The sequence below is a fragment of the Phalacrocorax carbo genome, chromosome 23 (assembly GCF_963921805.1).
Source record: "Phalacrocorax carbo chromosome 23, bPhaCar2.1, whole genome shotgun sequence".
Classification (NCBI taxonomy): Eukaryota; Metazoa; Chordata; class Aves; order Suliformes; family Phalacrocoracidae; genus Phalacrocorax; species Phalacrocorax carbo.
In genome coordinates this window covers 6,768,035-6,789,003 of record NC_087535.1, presented here as the reverse complement: position 1 = coordinate 6,789,003, position 20,969 = coordinate 6,768,035, and the positions used below count along the sequence as shown (strand labels likewise).

At 55.2% G+C, this 20,969-nt stretch overlaps 1 protein-coding gene across 2 annotated transcripts; it reads right to left on the bottom strand.

Moving 5' to 3' along the window:
• Nucleotides 1-1,290: 1,290 nt before the first annotated feature.
• C23H6orf132 (chromosome 23 C6orf132 homolog) lies at nt 1,291-19,268 on the bottom strand. 2 transcript variants are annotated; one of them, XM_064472475.1, is made up of 5 exons: nt 18,987-19,268; nt 12,488-12,603; nt 8,172-8,247; nt 4,924-7,825; nt 1,291-4,537 (listed from the first exon to the last, which is right to left on the bottom strand). In XM_064472475.1, exons 2-5 carry the CDS (start codon nt 12,557-12,559, stop codon nt 4,432-4,434), a joined length of 3,156 nt encoding a protein of 1,051 aa, XP_064328545.1. In that variant the 5' UTR covers nt 12,560-12,603; nt 18,987-19,268; the 3' UTR covers nt 1,291-4,431. The 2 variants fall into 2 exon arrangements, with proteins under 2 accessions (XP_064328545.1, XP_064328544.1); XM_064472474.1 differs by lacking the exon at nt 18,987-19,268 and adding an exon at nt 17,192-17,432.
• Nucleotides 19,269-20,969: the final 1,701 nt, after the last annotated feature.

Sequence of the window (20,969 nt, the reverse complement as noted above, 5' to 3'; positions counted from 1 at the left end):
TCAGCACTAGTGCGAGGCAGGCTCTGCGTCCTGCCTGTTTGCAGGAACCCTTTCTTTCCAGAACCTGAAGCAGGGGTTCTGTTGCGCATAGCTAAAAATGTCAAATGTCAGGTATTAAACCACGTCGGGTTCCTCACGTTGCTGCCCTGCGAGCAGAACCCAGCCGCCCATGGCGGAGCGCGCACGGTGGAAGGTGAAGCCCAGATGGCCAGCAGGCCACGACTGACCTATTAATCCTGTCCTTTTACGATTGCTGAAAGACTCGGTGTGGCAGCCTGAGAAAATGCTCCAGCATCTGGCACTCTTTGGGTGACGGTGTCTGTTCTGCCACGGGAGGGCAGCAGCTGCCAGCTTGAGGAGCGCCAAGGAGCATCGCCCCAAAGAGCATCTCCTGGTGGGGCAGGTGGTTTGGTTTGGGGGGGGGGGTGGTTTTTATTTAGCCGCTTACATTTGGGTTTTTTCACCATAAGAGAAGCGCAGAAGAGCGACAGTTTACCCGGGAGGCCCTCGTGTTGTGTTAGCTTGGCTCCTGGCCGATCATACGGTCGCACCAACGCGCGGGCAGCGGGGCAGAAACGGCGGCGGCGCCACGTCGACGCTTGTTGGCTTTGTAGCTACCTGCAAAGGACCGGGCGGATTCTCGGGGTTCTGTGGTGCGCTCACGCTGCCGCGGGGAGCAGGCTCTGCACGCCGGTCGGGTGTGGGGGCGTTTATATAAATACAGTGTGGCTGGAGTAAAAGCTTCAAGATAGCCATTGCGCGGCTCCCTCACGAGCACCTGGTTCAGTAGCCAGAGCTGGATTAAAGAGATGAGAACGTAAATAATTTTGCGGCGCAGAGGCTAAGCCACGCTGAAGACGAGCCTGCCTTTGATGTTGCCGCTTGCGTGGCTCACACCGCGGTCTCAATTTTAAGCGCAACATTCTAGTTAGGACTTGCAAATAAGTTTCATTACTAACAAAAAGCTCAAAACCAAGAACTATTTATAGAAGCGGCACAAGTTTAACTGCACCGGCCCCTTTGCCAGCCTGCCCAACCAGCTGCTGCCAGGGGTGTTGCGGAGCGACGGGCGGCTGGGGCTAGCTGCCCGCTCCTTCCTTGATCAGGCTTCTAAAAACACTTCAGTTGCCACAGGGTTTCTAGCAACAACTGGTAAGCAGAAAGTCAGACCTGCCGAGGCCAGTTTGAGCTACGTTGTCCTGGCCTTTCAATCTTAACGTGCAAAGATCTCGGTCTTGCAGCAGACAGACCACTTAAGCAATACCAAATAAAGTCAGGCCACACGTGTAATAGAACAATACGTCCAGACATATTTAATGCAAGAAAGTTGGTGTTCAATGGCACTCATAAATAAGAGACTTTGTTTGACACTTTACAAGTAAAGCTATTTCAGTTACACTACCTTAACAGGTACTTTTGAGGAAGAGGCAGCTACAGGGGATAATTTAAGTCATATCAAGAGCTGAATGACCAAGCTGCAGCAAGAGGATTGAAGTGAGAATAATTCCATTGTCAGACGTCAAGATTGCTTTCGGCGCTGAGATGGGCTGTAAGGTAGGTCGCTTTGCTCCATTACTACCTCGCAGTTTCTTCACCTTCTATTGCTAAATTTATATACTGAAACAGAGCTGGGGAGAAGGAGCAGAAACTGGAATCAGGGTAGAGTTTATCCACGTGCTGTCCTGACAAAGTTACCTGACCAAGCAGCCGAGAGGCCCTCGCTCTTCATTACGGATTTAACTTGCTCCCCAAGTGCTTTGGCTGCCAACAGCTCTGACAGGGCTTTCTTTGTAACACGAACAGTTCCCCATGGCCCCAGCATAAACGTCTAGTTGTTGCTGAAATACTAGAATTTTGCTTAATGCGCTCCAAAGCAGCGAGGACAGCCCGAAGTGTTTAAAGAATAGAATAGCTCCCCTGCTTAAAACATTCACGCTAACCAGTTTTCCAACCATGAGCAGACTCCTACCCGGTTTAGTTACCGCTTAGACCACTACGCGTTCCCAAAATGGGTGTTCTTTGACTGAATAATGGCTAGGTCATAAAAATGCCTTACATTATGATGCTTCTAATATTTAATATAAACAAATACACATCTGCTAGAAACAGGACACTCCACACCATATGACACCGTATTACAACTACATGTGAATTGCGTGTCTGGGTGAAATAGCAAATGTGCATTTCAAAGCAAGTGCCACCATTGGAGTTTCACATTTTGCTCAAGACCAAACAAACAAACCAAACCCAAAACCAAAACTCGTGGGGATACACTTGAATTCAGGAGAATTCCTGAGGAGGGAAATTGCACGCACACCATTTCTGGGCAAAGTCAATCCTGAAGGCCAAAGTCTCCCAACAAGCCTTTAAATTTAAAACCGTTTGAGAATTAATTTGCAGTTATAACTTACTCTTTTGAAAAAAAAAAAAAAGAAATATCAGGAAGAAAAACCAATTAGGTTGCAACGTTATCAGTGGGGCTTCTTTGTTTTGTTTCAAGTTAAACTGGTGAAACTTCATCCAATACTAAAACGTGACCCTGAAGCCACTCACAGGATGAGCGTGGCTTTACTTCCACAGATAATTCAGCATCCTCGAGATGCTCCTCGCATGGGGAAAATTCCATGCCTTGAGGAGGAGGAGCTATTCCACATGGCACCGGCACACTTAAACACCCAGATAGTTACTCCATAGTCACTTTTCTCCATAAGCATTTGTTAAAGAACGACACCGGGATATTTAAAATGTGTTATTTCAATACTGGCTGGGGTGAGCATGTCTGGAAATCTTCCAAGTCACTGCGACTTACTGGCATCAAAACGCCACTGGAATTAGCCGTTAGATTGATCGCGGTATTTGTGTTTTCATTTTATTCACAGCAACGTAAAGCTCAGAATACTTTGAAGCTGCTGCAATATTTGAAACAGCTGATAAATTATTAGGTAAAGTTGGAAATAACACAAAACGTAGAACGTCAGCAAGATGACATTAATATCAAGATAACTCTTTTGAAAACTCCACCATAAAAGAAAATTTACCACTGATTTTTGAGTTGACTTGTAGAGCAAAATCTGCTTGCGTACACAGGTGCGTGCGATGCAGGGTAAGCTGGAGTGGAACTAATGATATTGTAAGGTACTGAAAAGAGAAAGTGCTTTGCATAAAAGTAGACTAATGTCTCAAAGTGCTTTTCGTTTGTCAGTGACTAGAAAATATTCTCTACAAGTTTTTACACTTATCTTACAGTGATTTTCAGCAATTTTACCTATGAGGAAGATTATAGGTTTCTAATTTCAGGAGGTTGGGTATTGAAAACTTTGGTCAGGTACCGTGAGACTGTACTGCTCACTCTGTGGTATAAAATACCCACTTCAAGGCTACTCGTAGCTCCCACCCACCTGCAGAGCCACGGCTGGCTGTGTCCGAGAGGCACCGGCAGGAGGGACAGGCTCGCACGCGCGCCCAGGCAAGCGCTCACGGGAACCGCGGGAGCCAGGTCCCTTGGGTACGTCACTGCAGACATTCCACGCACCAGGAGCAACAAATACGCTACAAGCACACCGAAATTTAGCTTCTTAGTCCCCCAAATCAGACAAACTAAAGCCAAGTCTCAGTATAACAGTTTATAAGGACTCCGTGGCTTAGGTTTTAGAGGTGGGGTTTACGTGGGTACGAAGTGGCAAGAGACCCCTCGAGGAAAGCACCACCAGCACCGCACCTGGGCGAGTCGCTGCCCCCCTGCAGATGCCCCCCTGGCGAAGGGGGCTCAGACCCCCATTGCAGAGCGGCCCCGCTCGGCCGGACAGACGCTGCAAGCCGGGAGCTGCTTTTAAGGCATCAGCATCATTGATCTGCTGGAGGCTGTTAAAGGAGCTGGGGGCAGAAGAGGTTAGGATCTAGACATCCCAAACTCTATTTCTATCCCACTGGCCTCACATTCTTATTTTAATTCCCCTACGTTCAGCTGTACAATGGCTTGCTTCCATTATGCACGTCTCCCCGTTGGTTTTTGCCAATCCCAAGCAGGTTGGATTTAAACCAATTAAAAAAAAAACAAACTGAAAACAATCTCTCCAGTGGTGATGCTCTTTAAAGAGAACTAAGGATGCTTTTTGGCTTTCCTAGAAGACCTATCAGGCTGCAATTTTGAAAATAACATGGGGGGGATATAGGAGAAGGAAAACCGTGTTTGCTCACGTAACGAGACAGCAGCCTGTCGTCTGAAGTAACAGCTCTCCGTGACAGTCTGTTAAGAGTCCAAGTCCCACATTCACTCCCCACCTTCTCCATCAGTAGTTTCAAGCAGTGTTTGCTGGCCAGGTTGGGACCGTCCCTGGTGCCCACGGAGAAGGAATCGACCGACCCAGGCGCCTTCTCACCCCGTCCCAGCCGGAGGCAGGCGGCGGAGCCGGAGCCGCCCTGCGGACAAGCCTATCGGTGGCCGCTCTGGTAGGCGTAGGAGATGGGCTGCCGTGCCCCGGGCCTGACCGTGAAGGTGTTGGTAGGTCTGCCATACTGCGAGCTGCCGAGGACAGGTCTGGAGGGAAAACAGAGGGAAAGTCACTGAAAGCCAAGGAAACCTTTTGGTTTTATTCAATGTTGCAATTTTTTTTTCTAGTGGAGCAGGGCAACTTTTGTCACCTCGCGTCTCCATTCAGCGATGCGGGGAGGAGAGGGCGATGGGTGCCAGGGTCACGGCTGGGACCGGGAAGGAGCCCTGCCACAGCGGCAGCTCCGGACGGAGGCGGCGGGAGGAGACCCCGGCCGGGAGCGACCACAGCTGGTGTTCGGCAGCACCGCACGAGCCAAGGGGCCACGACTTCTCTCGCTGGGGCCAGCCCAGGGCCCAGCCCTCCTCCCCTTCAGATCAAAAGGATGCAGAGGACAGGGAAGGGGCCAGCTCGGGGCAGGGGGGTCACGTACCTGCTGGCTGCCACCACGCTGGCAGGCGAGAAATCCCCGTTCTGCCCCTTGTACTTGGCGTCAGCCCCGGCACCGCTGTGCGGTGCGGCTTTTCCAGCAGCATCGAGGGACGTCCGCCTGCCCTGAGCGCTCATGGGGCCGTTCCTGTGGGCAGAGCTGAGGCGGCGGACCCCCTCCCCGGCCGGGGAGCTGTACCCCCCGGGGCCGTAGGAGGAGTGGGTGCCCGTGCCCCGGGGGGCTGCAGCTGCCCGGGGGTAGGAGCTGTCGGACTCAGAGACGTACAGGCGCTTCTTGATCAGCGGGCGGGGGTTCGGGCAGCGGCTGAAGTAACCGACAGAGCTGCTGTAATCTGGGTACTGAGGCGTGAAGTCGCTATTCCTCCTGCTCTTCTCCGAGGGCAGCAGGGACGGCAGCTCATGGCTGCCCCCGTAGCTGCGGCCGTAGCCCGGCCACCTGAAATACCGCGGCGCCTCCGAGCCCCGGCTGCAGTCGGGGAAGCTGGGGCACTTGCGGTTCTCCTCCTGGCTTGGGAGGGGGCCCTTGGCCTCGTCCACCTCGTTGCTGAATTCGGGGGGTGGGGGGATAATCCCATAGTCCAGTGCTGCCTCCCTGTTCTCCTCCTCCTCCCTGGGCATGCCACGGCCGGGCTGGTCCGGCTGCCCGGGCTCGAGGAGGCTCCGCAGCAGGCTGGAGGCAGGGGTCTGCCGGTGCCCAGGGAGGGTTGGGGGCTGCTCCTCGCCCACCGCCCGCACGTCCCGGCCCTGCTCCGAGGAGCTGGAGAAGGACAGAGGTTTGTTCCATCCTGACCCCGCTGTACCCGCCGTGGGCAGCCGGGGCACCACGGTGAAGGAGTAGGGCTTGGACTCGTGGCGGTAGAAGCTGGTGGAGGTGGTGTCCGACGAGGCGCTGCTGAGTTTCGGGGGCGGCTTCGCCCGCGGTGCGGCTCCCACCTCACCACCCTGCCGGCCCCGCTGGGCACGCTGCCGGGCTGCCAGGAGCAGTGCCATGGGGGAGCCCCGCTCCACCCGCTCGCCCGTCACGGGGTGGATCAGCACCTCCTCTTGCCCCGCTCCCGAGGTGCCCTGCGGGCTCCTGGCTGAGCTGGCGGGGCTGGGTGGTTCAGCCGAGCTCAAGGCACGGGGTGGTTCGGCTGGGCTAGTCCCAGCTCGGTGCACTTTGTACTGGAAGACGGCCGGGTGGGGCTGCGGTCCTGGGCTCTGTGTGGGAGAAATGGGGGGCAAGGGCGGGGTGGGAGTCAGGGGCTCCTCTGCCGGTCCCTGAGGTGGGTCTGGGGGGCTCACACTGCTGTCAGGGGACCCAGGAGCAGGGGCCAGGTTCTCTGTGGCCTTGCTAGTGGCAGGAGCAGGATGGTCCTCATACCCCGTCTCATCCTTCTCCACTGCAGCTGCTGGTGCTGGGACCGGGCTTGGGGCTGGTTTCGGCAGCATCGAGTCACCCAGGTCAGGGGGGCTCTTCCTCAGGTCAGGGGGGCTCTTCCTCAGGTCAGGGGGGCTCTTCCTCATACGTGGGGTGCTGCTGCCATTCTCAGTGATCTGCTTCTGGCTGCTGAGCCCCAGGGCAGGTTTCCCCTCTTTCTTCTGGGACAGCACAGCCTCCAGCTCGTTCCTGATTTTCATCACGCTGCAGGTCTGCGTGGCAGGGCAGCTCTCTGGAGCGGGGAGAGCCGTGCCGGGAGAGCCCCCCTTGGCACTGGGGGGGCTGCTGGACACCTCTTTCTTCTCGCTGTCCCCTCCCGTGGGTAGCTGCACATCCTTCCCAGCAGGTCCATTGAGTTGGGGCCCATTGAGACTGGGCCCATGGCTGCCGGCACGGTCGGCACTGCCGGCACCGCCGTCTGCGGGCCGGCTTGCAGCCGGCTTCTCCAGCGGCCTCTCCTCCCTCCGTGGGGAGCGCAGGAGGGCCGAGAGCTCGTGCCGCAGCCTGTTCAGGTTGTTGGCGTCCCTCCAGTCGTCCTCGCAGGTCGGGTAGTCCGGAGGGGGGAGGTCCAGGTCATTTGCAGAGAGAGATTCAGATTTTGGAGGCGAGTGTGTCTCGGCTGTTTTCGGCTGGGGAACCCTCTCCATCTCAGAACCTGGCAACGGAGACCGGCGACCGGCAGGATTCGACCCTTGGCTGAGCCCTAGACCCGGCTTGGGGCTCAGCGGCGGGGGAGTCGGCACAGCCGGCTTCGCGACAGCCTGTCTCAGCGGGGAATTTCTTTGCTTGGCTTCTCCTGCGTGAGCCTTGGCCGCGGGTCTTATGGTGAAGCAGGGTGGGAGGGGAGGCCGGGCGTGAGGCTGCTTGGGGATGGGCTGGCTCTCCTGCGTGGGGATGGAGGAGGAGCGGGCTGGGGCCGGTGGGGGCACCTTGAAGGACCTGGGGAAGGTGAGGTGGGGCTCGGGGCAGTGCTTGGGCTGCAGGCTCTCCTTTGGGCCAGGGGCAGCCGGCACCCCAGCCTCGGACGCGCAGAGCGGCCCCTCGGCATCCGCCTGCCTCGTGTTCAGCACCGTCTCGGACTTCCACTTGGAGATGCCGGTGGTGAAGGGTGCTGGGGCCCGGCTGAGCGGCGAGGCACCCGGCGGGGCTGGCGGGATGAAGTCTGGAGGAGCTGGTGTGCCAGGGGAGGACAGGGCAGAGGCCGGAGGCGGTGGAGCTGCCATGGCAGGAGGTGGCGGCACTATCTCGGGTGGCGGCGGTGGTGGCGGCACCGTCTCAGGCGGTGGAGGGACTGGTGAGTCTGGCCGTGGTGGCGCAGGCACCGGTGCTGTTGGAGGAGGTGGTGGGGGTACTGATGGAGGTGGAGGGATGTCTTCATCCAGGTCATCCCCCTCGAGAGCCTGGGGGCGCAGGTCCCCCACCGAGCTGTACATTCGGTAGTTGCCATTGATTTGGGAGCCGGAGCCTGCAAGAAAGAGGAAGAGCAGGCAGTGTGAGCGCCTTCCCCATCAGCACCATGATGGCTAGCACCACCCCTGGCCAGCCGCCCTCCTAGGAAGCCAGTTTATTTTGCTCAGCAGCTGTCTAACATTTGTTGAACTGTAACAGCTACTACGCCTCACCCCCTAGAAATTAATTAAACTTCAATGACTTAAAAAAAAAATTAATAGTAGACTCTATTTTAGCATGAAAAAATCTCACAATCAGACTGTCTCCTCCAGAGCTTGATACACAGACGCTTCCTTCCCCAAAGGCACGGTACTGCTGAGCGCTTACCACCAGTCAAGGACTCGGCAGAGAAGATCCCTTACCAAGAGCTGCTTTTTCCTCAAAGTCTTCTGGCACCGACGGTGTTGGCACAGCCACCCCGTGGGATTCCTGGGCGTTCTGCAATAGTCAGGAAAACGGAGCTGTTAGTTTAACGCCCAGGGTATCAGAGCAAAGCGCTGACAGGCAGGCCCTAGCCTGTGTAGCTGGAAATTTGTCTGTGCAAACAGGCGCCTGATGGGATCCGGGGCCATTTCCGAGACACGGAGGTCCTTGCAGTAGCTGCCGTTGACAGGGTTTAAGGGGACGAGTGAAGTGATGAAGGTTGCACCAGCCATGGACACAATCCTCCTGTGCTAGTCAGGTGCAGAGGGGCGGGAGAGGAGCACGGCTATTTTGCATCCAAGCTTAGGGCTCCTCAGCGCAAGATCAGCAGCATCAGTTTCTCACCATTCGCATACCAAGCAAACTTAATAGCTCCCACTTGTTTTGTGGGTATCGCTCTCCAGCAAGCACTGCCAGCCCATCCTGCAGTCACGTACACACCGCACTGGTCACAGACAGACCTCCAGCTCTTTGGGAAACTGGCACCAGCATATCTGAACAGTCTGGGGAAAACTGCTACTTGTGTGGTTTATGTTTCGCTCTCAATTACTGCCTTCTCTCATTCATGCTGAAAACCCAGCAGTGCATTTAGCCGGTGCAGGACCGTGCAATTTAGCAGCCTACACATTTGCGAGCATGCTTACAGGTAGGGCACTTTGGATAATTACAGCCACCCACCGTGAGATATTCACGGCACACTGACTCACCTGGAGCGCTGACCAGGGCTCCTGCCCTGTAACACCTGCCAGAAGCAGAAAGCCCCTCCTTTCCTCCAGTGACTCACTGCTAAAATCGCTCTGCAGAGGGACTGGAGTTGCTCATGAAACGCACACTAACACACCCATGTCTGAAACACAAACCGGTGCTGAATCAGGCTGTCAGCGCAGACGTAAGTGACTGAAGGAGTGGACTGGGCTTTCGCAGACTGGCCTTGGAGACCTGCAGCAGGGAGATAACACTCCCCGAGCCGCAGGAGCTCACAGACCCATGGGCAGCGGTCAGGGACATACTGCTCTGTTCCCCGGCTCCAGCATCCTCCCTGTCACACTGTACCCACCCCAGGCAGCTGTTTGCATTAGCTGTGAACAGCCCCTAGCGCAAAGGAAACGCTACCCTACCCCCAGCCTGCCCCGCTCAGTGCGGTGGCTTTCTGCGTACAAAAGCCTAGGCAGTGATTGAGCGCATACCGTTTGCCTTTCACTGGCATTACCACTATTTTTACAAGAGATTGCTGTAGGATTCCAAAGGCTCCTTGATCAAAGGTCAAGCTGGGTTTACAGCCAGCCCCATCCGGGGCTCAGACAGCGCAAGAACAGTGTGTGCCGCCCGGTGTAGGGGGCTCAGGAACGTAGGAGCTGCTGGGGCAGGGCTGACTTCAACAGCAGCAGCCTGGGCTCCTTCATAAGTGCCCTGGAATCCCCCAGCTTTTGACAAAATAGTAAGAAAATACACACGCTTCGCTGGCAAAGTCCATTACCCTGCAGATGACCAAAGATCCTCTATAACCACAAGGAATGAGCCGGTTATTGGTGAGCCAGGAGAGAGAGAGTGGGGATTCACGTTCCTGGGATTGCACAGGTTGGTGCTGATGGAAAAGCCACGGTCTGCTAAGGCATCAGGACAGATCTGTTGGCGGTAACGCCTCAGCTAAGGCCTCTTTACCGGACCCAAAGATACGGTATAATGTGGAGGAAAGATCCTTAACTTCAGCTGAAAGCCACAGGGAAGACAAAGGCTAACAGAGGCACTTCAGGGGCTGATAATTGAATTGTCCAGAGAAACGAGATACCAAAAACCACGCAGCAGTTCCCATTTGCTATTGAAATTCATTGCTGCCGGCCTCCGGAGCACACTGAGGATACCTGCTCATTTACAGGGAGACAAAGATGTCTGGGCACTGAATTAAAAGCAATATATGCATCACATGTTTGGACAGGAGTAGAAAAGGAATGGCAGTCGGAAGAGATCTATGCAAAGCTGGAGGAAACAGAGTCCACATTTCATAAACAAGCGGTAATTTTGGACGTGTCATTTCAACAGGTCTTAAAAACTGGGCAAGCCTGTTTCACACCGAAAATTTCCGTTGCAGTTCCTAATGCTCAGCATCTCTCTCAAAACCCACCCATCATGTCATGAGCTGGCTTCGAAAATGGAAAGCATCTCCAGTACGCTGCCAGTCTCCAGAGATGACCGGAAAGATTGTTGTTTCCCTCTCCGGTGTTTGCTAGGGGCGCAACCAGCCCAGCAAACCTCCAGCTGATTCAGAGCCGCTGCCGCGCTCGGGGTGGTGCGCCAGGAACCTGCCTTTCCAGTTTGTGGGACCTGAATCAGATTTATGTGTGCCGAGGATCCCGCTGAGGGGAGCTTTCACTGTAACCACCAGGAATCACTTTTCAGTGCTGGAACAGAGTCAGATTTCCCCTGTTTCCAGCAAAGGCGAGACAGCCCCCCCAGCTCCCATCGTCTCTTGGGAGCCCACACTTCCCACCCATTAAATGAACCAGGTTTGAGGCTGCCTGTTACAAAACACGATTGCTTGGCATCCTGGGGTCTCAGAGAGGCCAAGGATTTCTCCAAATATGAAGTACTCCCAAACTCCTTGTTTTGAAGCAAAGCTAGGGAAGTTTGGTGGTTAAAGGAATTTATTCCCCCAGGATGCCAAAGCTCTGCCCGCACCTGCAGTGCCTGGGAAGCCAGGTGGGCAGAGGGGCGTGGTGGTGCCCAAGAGGCAGGCAGTGAAGCCCCCTCTCCTGCAGCCCCTGCTGCGGCTCAGCTCGCTGCACGGCGCGGCCGAGGGCCCGCCGGTTCGGGGGGAAGGCAGCTGCCCCGTGCGGGCAGGGCTGCCAGGCACACGAAGCCCCGCGGGCCCGGCTGCCGGGCAGGGTGTGTGCATCCTCCTGACTCACAGCCACGCAGGCAGCTGCTTCTCAGCCTCCCCCCGCGCGAGAGCGCGGCTGGGTGGAAACAAAGGGTTAAGGTGGGAGCTGCACAACAGCCCAGAGCAAGGATGTATGTGGCAGCAGAAGCGCCTGTGCCAAATCAAATCATTATCAAACCCAATCAAAATAATGCAAATATCCAACACAGACTGGTCCTTAAAAAGTGTTGCTTATTCCTACTAATTGCTTCGGTTAAACCTGTTGCTCTTGGAAGAGAAGCACAGTGAGGGGGACCCTCACAAAGGCAATCGAGGGAAACAAGCCCCAGGGCCAGCTGTGCCTGTGCTGTTTATTTCTCTGCCCCATACCCTTCCATTAGTAAAGCATTTGAAAGCTCTAAAAAGATGCAAAAGGCCAGTTGCACTCTAGAAATGGGGTGCCAGCTATGGTCGCACTCCCAAGCCTGTGCTACTGGAGAGGAGTTTCTCAGGCACCGTCCGACGGTTACTTGACTTGGAGCCCAGGTGAGATTTTTCACCTGTTTAGAACCCGTGTAACCCCATAACTTCCTAATTATGCTCTCAAATAGATAAACCCTCCCCCCCAGTTGTCCTCCAAGTAACCCCTGCACAACCCCATCAACTCCCAAGCGCACCCAGGTGACAGAAGAGCAGCCCATTTTCTGCTGAAGGTGGTGGCTGCTCTGAAGGATGAGGACGTGTGAGCAAAAACAGCCCTTGCTCTCAGAGAGGGTTTCCTTGTCAAGACCAAGGGTTTTTAAGTGTTTCACTGTCTTAAGTGACCTTCAGTGACCTGAGAGTATCACTTCAGATTCAGCTACTGCCATCTCTACAATATCTCTGAGCAACCGTGCTGGCACTGGCTGCTTCAGTCCCTGCAGTGGTGGCTCTGCAGGGAATGGTTTCCCTCATACAGAGGTGGGAAAATCAGCCTCTGCACAGACACCTGCTCTATCACCTCCTCATTCCTCTGCTGTAATCAGGACACAGTTTTGCTGTTGCTCTCTCCAGCAACATGCCTGATCCAGAGGAGGTGCTGCCAGTCGCGGTTAGATAAAACGCGGTGCAAGCCAGATCTATCATCTACATGCTCAGCAATTTTTTTTTTTTTAATTGAAAATACAAGTCTGATGATGCTTACGTCTCTCGCCTGAGTATCTTGCCTACGTCCAACACAAGGCTTGAACTCAGATCACCTCCTAATCCCTCATATCCAGTTTTATTACAGAGTGGTTTTGCTTTTCATTTATTTTCTTCCCTCGGGTAGAGGAGGAGAGCAGCAGCCAGCCCAGCTGGTTCTGGGCACCAGTTACACACGCGGCAGTAACAGATCCCAGCGGCGCGCTGGATACTTACAAGGGGTAAGAAAGTCAGCAGCGGCCGGACTCTCGGACGAGGTTTAAGTGTTGCTGTGCCAGAGTCGGTCATCGTCCCGAAGCGATTGTCACCATAGTACACTTCAATCACATCGCCTGAGGGGAAGAGAAGGCTGTTAGGGGCAGCACTGCGTTCGAGGCAACAGGAAAAACAACAGTGGACGCCACCTAATTTTAAAAAGGGCTGTGAAGAATTTGCTATATCAGCTCCCAGGAATGGGCAAAACCCATCAGATTCCGAGGAGTATCTGGGTGTTTTGGGGCTGAGTTGAAGATGGGAGGAGGAAGGTCCCAGGTGAGTGGGAGCCCCGGGCAGGCACCGGCAGCCCTGGCACACACCCACAAGGTGCAGAGACCCTTCCCAGAGCTCCAGATGCTGGAGTTTAAAGAGCACAGATGTGAAGTCTGTTCCAAAAGGCTTATTTCTAATAGTAGCTAACTTAAATTTACCTCAGGAGGGTCAAAGTTAGCCCAAGCACTCAATTCACTCCCCACCCAGATTATGTTTAGGGAAGGAAAATACTTCAGGAGCAACTGGATCAGCTCTTTTGAGTGCTGCGAGGCTCCAACCCCCAGGAGAGCGGGAGGTGGGTCCAGCCAGGGCAGGTGCCCGCAGCAGCGACACAAACCAGCTCGTAAGCACAGGCAGGATCAGATCTCGGCCGATCTGTCAGCAGCTGGAATGAGGGGGGAGGCAGCAGCAGAGTCTAACCACGCACCACGCCAACGGGAGAGAGCTCCTGCCCTCCCTCGCCCGCCGGTCGCCCTGCGGGCAGAGCGGTTGCATCAAAGCGCAGGGTTAATTACAGGTTCTTCACTCAGCCCTATCGCGACAGCTGGTCCCTGTCGCAGGGAGGGAGAGCCGAGGCGTCCCTGGCCCCTGGCAGTGGCACCATCCCGCGGGGCCCCCGTAGGCTCGTGCCGAGCCAGACCAGGGCGAGGGGAGGGGAACGCCTCGCTGCACCGCTCGACACGGCGATGGAACCGGGACACGCAGGGGCTTCCCAAGGAGGTTCCCCCCCCATCCATGTGTTGCTGCCAGCGGCTGAGGGCAGGGGCAGGGAGATGCCACTGCTGCACTGGACGGACACCACCAGCGCCCGCAGCATCCTTCTGCATGCTGCTGGAGCAATTTGTTTCTGACCCCTGACGCAACCGGCACCGGAGGACAAATCGGGCTTGCCGCAACGCTGTCTCACTTCAGCCTGCTCCGAATGCCTGCCCGCAAAATGCCACTGTGAATGGAGACGTTACGGCCGAAAAGCCGCCACAGAGCCCTGCTGTTACAAGCTGGAGAAGCCACCGGGTACTCTTGGTTCCCAGCCCTTTGCTTTTACCTTGAACCACACCTTTTGGGCCGGTTTATTTCTGACAGTGAATAAAGCTCATAAAATTAGTTTAATTACGTTCTTTGTGTCTGATTAACAGCATGAATTAACAAGCAGAAGCACTGAAGCACGTAAACCCCACCTTGGCTGGAAGGAGATACACAAATAATTCGTAGCCAAGGAGACCAACATTAAAGAAAATACGAGGGTTTGAGGAAGGAGGGGGAACGCGAGCAGAACAGCTGCGATCAGAGAGAAAACTCTGCAGGAGTGTTCCCACCTAACAAATTTCGATGGTGGTTTCAGTGAGAAGGAAGAAGTAAACAACCTCCCCCTCCGCACCAAAACACTAACACCAAGAAATTAATAAATTTTCTTTCCCCTCCCTAAAAGGTTTGGAAGGAGTCTTCAAACCTGACCCCCCATTAACGTATGAAGCACAGAAACAGTTTCTGTCAAGTATTGTACAGCGATTAAAAGCCAAGGAGCAGAAAGGTGAAGGCTGCGTAAGCTCCGCACACAGGCAAAGGGGCCGGGCTGCATTTCTAAGCCTCCGAAACGCGAGGGCAGCGCTCGCTGAAGCGGGACGGCCCGGCCGGGGAGCCTGCTGCACCCCAGAGTCCCGGAGCGAGGCCGTGCAAGCAACCGGCTGTGCCACAGCCCCAGCCAGCGTCCTCGCTCCCCCCGAGCATCCCCTCCCTGGCCCGAGGCACAGCCCGGGCCCTCCGCGCGCTGCTGGAACCCACGACCGGCGTCCCCAGCCCACCATATAATGCCATGGCATGCAGTTGTGGCCATCACTAAGTCTCTGCTCTCCTTGAAAGGGCAGAGATCAGGCAAGAAGCTCCCAAGGAAACAGAGCTTTACACTGAGTTTAGTGGAGAGGAAAAAAAAAATAAAAGGAGGGCGGCAAATGCTTGTGTGTGTATTCCCACAGCAGAAAAGCACTTGCATGAACACTTGGAATGAAGAACCTGACCACGCCAGGGGCTGGGCACGAGCTGTCACAGCCTCTGAAGTTCTGGGTTTGGAGGCAGATGAATGCCGCATACCGTGAGACACGCCACTGAGTCCAGCAAGCACGTCAGCTTTTCCTTTCTCCCCCCACTACAAGGCAAGTTATCCTGGGACACGGCCAGGAGTATCCCTCACCCTATCGCTGCCCTTACGGCCAGGCACAGCTTCCTTTCCCTTATCCCAAACTTCTGCAACAGGTTTTTCTTCAAACTGGAGATTTTCTTAAACTTTCAAAATACTCGTCAGCCTGCACTTCGGTTAGCGTGGTCTTACCAGCAGTTTAACACTTCCCTGCCCACGAGGGGCCCGAGCACAAAGGAGGCGCTGCTGGAGTCCCGGAGGTGCCAGCAAATCGTTGTTTTTGCATAACCCCTTGGGTGACCCCACACTCGGCGGGCAAGCAGCAAGAATTGAGACCAATGCAACACGAGGGTTTGGGTTCAGAGAGATTTGTGGAACAGCGATACAGCAGTTCAGAGACTTGAAACGACGACAGTTTTATATTAAACAAGTCACTAGGTAAACTCATTGAGAAACTGGTTTAAAGATCACAAGGTCTTTGATCCTAGATTACTAAGCATCGCTAACCTGAATGCATTTAATTAAAGTAAAATGAAGTGCTTATAGTTGTGTTTTCTTTGCTAGATAAACAGGACTTGCTTGCTAAGAGCCTGTCACCAGTAAGACCTGTGCTCCGCCAGCTTCGTTTCCTGGAAGGAGGGATCAGAAAACACACCTTTGGAGGCTATCAGAAGTGGCTGGCCCCAAACCATGCTTTGGCCACTTTCTGACATTCTGGAGTGCTTGTGTCCTCTCAGTCATGGGAAATAAAATAAGCAATCTGCAACACAGGCAGTGGAACTTCTTCCTACTTCGGGGTTGCATCACCTGGAGTAGGCGTAGCAGGTTTGACGCTGGGGTATCCGCAGCTCACAGCGAGGCGGCATCAGTCACCGTGTTCAGGAATCTCTGAGTCAGTGACATGCAAACCTACACCCTTTCCACATTGCTTAACTTGTGTTTACTTTGTATGTATGAAAAACTAAGGTGGGGACTAGCAGAAGCAATGGACTCCTTTTGGCAGCAGGGGTGGCGCGAAGCTACGCAGCAAATATTCAGGAAGCAGGGCCAGGGACGGGGCTTCACTGGGTAAGACGGCGGCACTGCAGCAGTCGGGACACGATAAACCTGCCCCTTGGACTGCTCAGCCGCGAGCGTGCTGTTCCTTGCAAGGAGCCCGCACCTCAGCACATGTTACTTCGAACATGGTCACTCAGCTTCTGTGTGTCACACTACCCTACACATATTAAATTAATGATATAAATGCCAAGAGGATGCTAAGGAGTGATTCAACAGCCTTTATTTATGCTCAGATTTCAAGGACTCCTGGCTTTTACTTTGCAAGCTGATCCACACGGCAGTTCCCCACACCTGAAAGGAATGCCTTTGTACTGCAATTGCAGCCACGGAAATCAGGCTTGTAATAAGCAAACACAGCAACTTTTTTTTTTTTTTTTAAATCCAAACCACATCAGAGGGAGGCTTGAATCCTCCTCAGATTTACGACAGTTAGAAATCAGCAATTTTCCTTTTGTGTTTAAGAGCTGCACGAAACTCTGTCACATCTTCAATTTATCTTAGTTTCACCAGCTTGGCCTTTGGGGTGTAACCACCTTGCAATAGCTTTGATGGACACTGCTTCCCATCGCACGGCTCAGCGAGCCCCGCTTCCATTTTTAAGTTTAGAGGTGTTTTTGGAATCTTACAGCCGCCAAACTTCATCCACAAACTGCTATCTTTTATCTACCTGGCTCCATTAATATTAATTTGGCTCCCTCCTACATGAGCCTCCGGGGCACAGTATTGCAATTAAAACCACAAAGAAATACAAATAATCCTGAGGAATATGCAACCCCCAGCTCCCCCCCGCCCGCACACGGTCCTAAAAGAGACGGGTCTACAGGTAAATAACTAAAACCTGGGAAGGAGCAGATCAAGCATGGCGTGGGAAAGAGCTACTGGAAGCAATAAAACAGATTCTCAGCTATTCATCAGGCTGCTTTAGTCAGGTTTAACTCGACTTTCTAAGCCCCGTGAGAGCAGCGGGCCGGTGCGGAGCCTCCGCGCCTCGGCTCGGGGGGTGAAGGGGGGGTCGCTCCAGTTGCCGGCCCGCAGGGGCGCGGGTTTAAGCTTGCGCTTTGGTAAGCCGGCCCTACAGACCGGCCACCCGGAGCTTCCCAAGCGGGCGGTGAATAAAGCCCCCGCCGCTCCCCGGGACCGACCCCGGGGGAGCCCCGGGTAACGAGGAGGAAGAGGAGGAGGAGGAAGGCGATACTGACCGGTGCCGCCCGCGCTCTCCGCCGTCACCTCCTGGGTGAAGATCCAGGGCGGGTTGGTAGCGAAGAGGGAGGCGGCGGCGGGGCTGCCGTGGCGCTTCCCGAAGAGGCGGCTGAAGGTGCCCTGCACCGAGTGATGCTTCTTCATCCTGGCGGAGCCGGGCGCTGCCGCCGCGCTCCCCGCCGGGCATCCCCGCCGCGCCGGGCGGCTGCGGGCCGGGGCGGGGGCGGGGGCGGGCCGGGCCCCACCCCCGGCCCCTCCTCCCGCCCCCCCCGGGGCCGCCCGGCCCCTCCCGCCCGCCGGGGGAGCCCCCCGAGGCCCCCGCGGGTCCCCACGGGCAGGGGCGGGGGGTCCCCGGGGCTGAGCCACGGCCCAGCCCGAGGGGCTCCTGCGGCCGCCGAGGGGCCGGGGGTCCCCGGGGCGCCGGGGGTCCCCGGGGCGCCTGTTGCCAGCCCGTTCCTGCTGCTGGGGAGGGCGGAGGAGGCAGGGAGTCGCGGAATCACAGAATGCCCTGAGCTGGGAGGGACCCACAAGGACCATCGAGTCCAGCTCCCGTCCCTGCACGGGGCACCCCAAATTCACACCGTGGCTCTGGGGCCCTGCCCAAGCGCTTCTGGAACATCACCAGGCTGGTGCCGTGATGCCTCCCTGGGGAGCCTGTGCCAGGGCTCCACCACCCTCGGGGGGAAGACCCTTCTCCTAATGCCCAGCCTAACCCTCCCCCGGCACATCTTCCTTCCAGGTAACCCCAGGGGCAGTGGGGTCTGCAGTGTAAGTGCAGCTGAACCCCTGATTCCTCTGGAAAACACCCAGCACAACACAAACCACCGACCTTTTCAAGTCAGTCGTATACTGAGCATTTAGGTTTGAGAGTTTTGATCTTTCTCTCGCTGCCTCCTGTGTCTATCCATTCATTCGCCTGCTGCTGTAGTCCTGCCCCACGGCCTGGCCTCCCCTGCCCCAAGACTCTGCGTACCCGCTCCGCAGGGCGCTGGGACCTGAAGTCCCTGCCTGAGATCCTTGCGATACGAGGAAATGTCAGCCAGAGTCAGGGGGAGCCGAACTGTGACCCTTCTGCTGTGCGTGTGCTAGAAAGCAAATTAGCCCGGAGTTTTTAGGAGGCGTCTTGCGAAGCGGTAAAGCCCCCTCCTCCATGCCTACGCGCCCCTGCGCAGGTCCCTGCTGGCCTCGGCGGCACTATGCGCCCCCAGAAACATCCCCCTGTCCAATGCGACCTGCCTGCTGTTAGGGTTTGGGATTTTATTGATTCAAAAGCTTAAAGAGAGCGGGACTTGACCCCAAATCATTCCTTGTTTCAGGTACAACAGCAAGTGTCTAGCACTGTCAATATTTTTCTGTGGGATAGAAGTAAAACCTGAGAGTTAATGAGTAACACTGGTTATTAATAAATACTGGAATTTCTGGAGAACTTTAAGTCCAAAACAGCTGTCGAAACATTAACTCTGAAACACAGCTTCAGGGTAAGGTCATCCTGTCTCATGTCTATTTCTATTTCCACCACATTTTGAAAGTCAAAATGATACAGATGCCTTTTTTCAGTGAAAAATACCACTTATTTAATCACTTTGGAAATATGCTTTTCACAACCTTTTCTTTCCTCAAAGTAGAAATTAGGGTGACACATTAAATCACCTGGGAACAATGAAAAATGAGTGCTGTTGTGATATTTCAAAGGGAAAAATCTAATCACGGCATAAATTGTCAGGCAGCACTTAAATAAAGTGTGTTAACATGGATGGGAAACGGGGAAAGAAAAGGGGAGTTAAAAAGTCATACCTTGTGGATTCAGTACTGTGGTTGTAATATGTGATTATAATTATTTAAGGCAGCTTTCAGAGAGTTTTCAGAGCTTTCAGACGTCCCGCTCCATCCGACCGGCCAGACATCTCCTCCCGGCCGGGAGCGGGGAGGCTCCGTGGGCAGCCTGCGCCCGGCTCCCGCTGCCGCTCCCGAGATCCGCTTTGGAGCAGCGGGTGATGCCGAAGGGACGGCTCTGTGCCGCGCACAAGACCTGCAATTAGTGGGACTCGCACCCCATCCGACAGTTATCTTAACTGCTGTTTGTGTGAGGCAGGGAAAGGAAACAATCCTGCAAACATTTGCACGAGCGTGGCTCCTGCGCGGCCTGCGCTCGCTGCACGGGGGACACACCGCAGGGACACGCAGCCGTGTTTGAGCCGAGATCGTAGAAAAAGGGGTAGTGTTGCCTGCAGATAAGAGCAGTCATGGGATGGACACTGTGAAACACATTCTTCCTGAGAGAGCGGAGCTGGAGCCAGCTCTGTGCGGGAGCCCATCTAGCTGAGCCCCAGGCACTGAAAAATTCACTGGCGCCTCTCGAAAGCAGAAATGAGATGAAACGAAGGACCTGCTCGCTACTGGAAAGACAAAGGACTCAATATCTTTGCAAGATGGGCAAGGCATCCGTGCTCGCTGATATTCAGCCTTTGACGGAACAAACTGAACAGGATCTACAGAGAGACAAAGTCAGGGAAAAGGGGAAGGAGAAGAGGAGCGCTTAAGAACAGAAGCCAATAAAATCCCATAGAATTAGAGAGCCTGGGCTGCTGCACCAAGGCACCCCACAAAATGTCGTCACACCAAAGAGACTTCAAAGGGGCTTCACGGCTGCTGCGATGCTCTGCGGGAACAGGCGAGTGTGGCTCAGCTCCCTGACAGTAGCTCCCGAAATGCTCCCCTGCCCCCGGGGCGGGGGGACTCCAGAGCAGCGCCCGCGGGATCCGGGGGCGGCGAGCCGTACCCATGCCACCCCGCCAACGATGGTTTTGCCTCACCCTGGCTGGTGAGCGTAGGAAAACATGCTCCTCGCAACATGAAGGGCTGTGTGTTTTGAGGTGAATTTATTATCCCAGTGAACACAAGCTGCTAAACAATTCTGCAAGAGCTCATGTGCACACTCCCTTTTATTTATTCCAGATGAAGAAATATTTGTTCTTTACCTTCCACCTCCCAGTAAAGCAGGGACTCCCCCCAGCAGACCAAGAAAAGCTCAGGATTAGCAAGAAGAGCGTGCGCTGGGTGTGGTGCTGGGCAGGCTGGCTTCTGCAAAGCGCAAGCACAGAAGGTGCAGAAAAGATGCCCAGTTAGGTGGCACGGCTGTACTTTTAAGGGAGGACGGCTGCCACTCGCCGTGATCTCCTGAGCGATAGAGGCTACACAGCTAAAGGGGCAGGTGGGCCGGGCTGGGTGCAGAGCACGGGAAAGCACTTGGAAGATCGCCAGCGGATTTTATGGCATAGAAATAGCCATGTGAGCACTGTTCTGATGTAACACACCGCAGTGTGAGGCTGCCTTTGATCCTAATACAGGTAAACACCCCAGAACAATCTGCCTTCGCATCAGCCTGAGGAGCTGCACCCTGCAGAGGCAGATCTTTCCCGGCCACACTCGCAGGTGTGCGAAGTGCTGGTGCAGCGCAGCTCCCCGGCCGGACCCGAAGGAGGGAGGGAGGGATGGGAGGAGAAACCCTCGTGCATGGCTGCAGAACAGCAAACTGCCCCTGTGGGAAGAGAAACAGCTCGTGTCTGTAGGGGGGAGTGGGTCTGCACTGCCAAAGCCACATGTCGGCGGGGGCGGCGGGGCCAGCGGAGCAGCCTGCAGCGCTCCGGCTGGATGGGCAGCGGTGATGGTTCCCATCGCGTGCGGCTCTTCCCCTGTCCCAGCGAGCCAGGAGACACAGCACCCTCCTAATTTCCACGGCTGAGCCCCTGTGCTCCTCCGCACCCTCCGCCCGAGGAG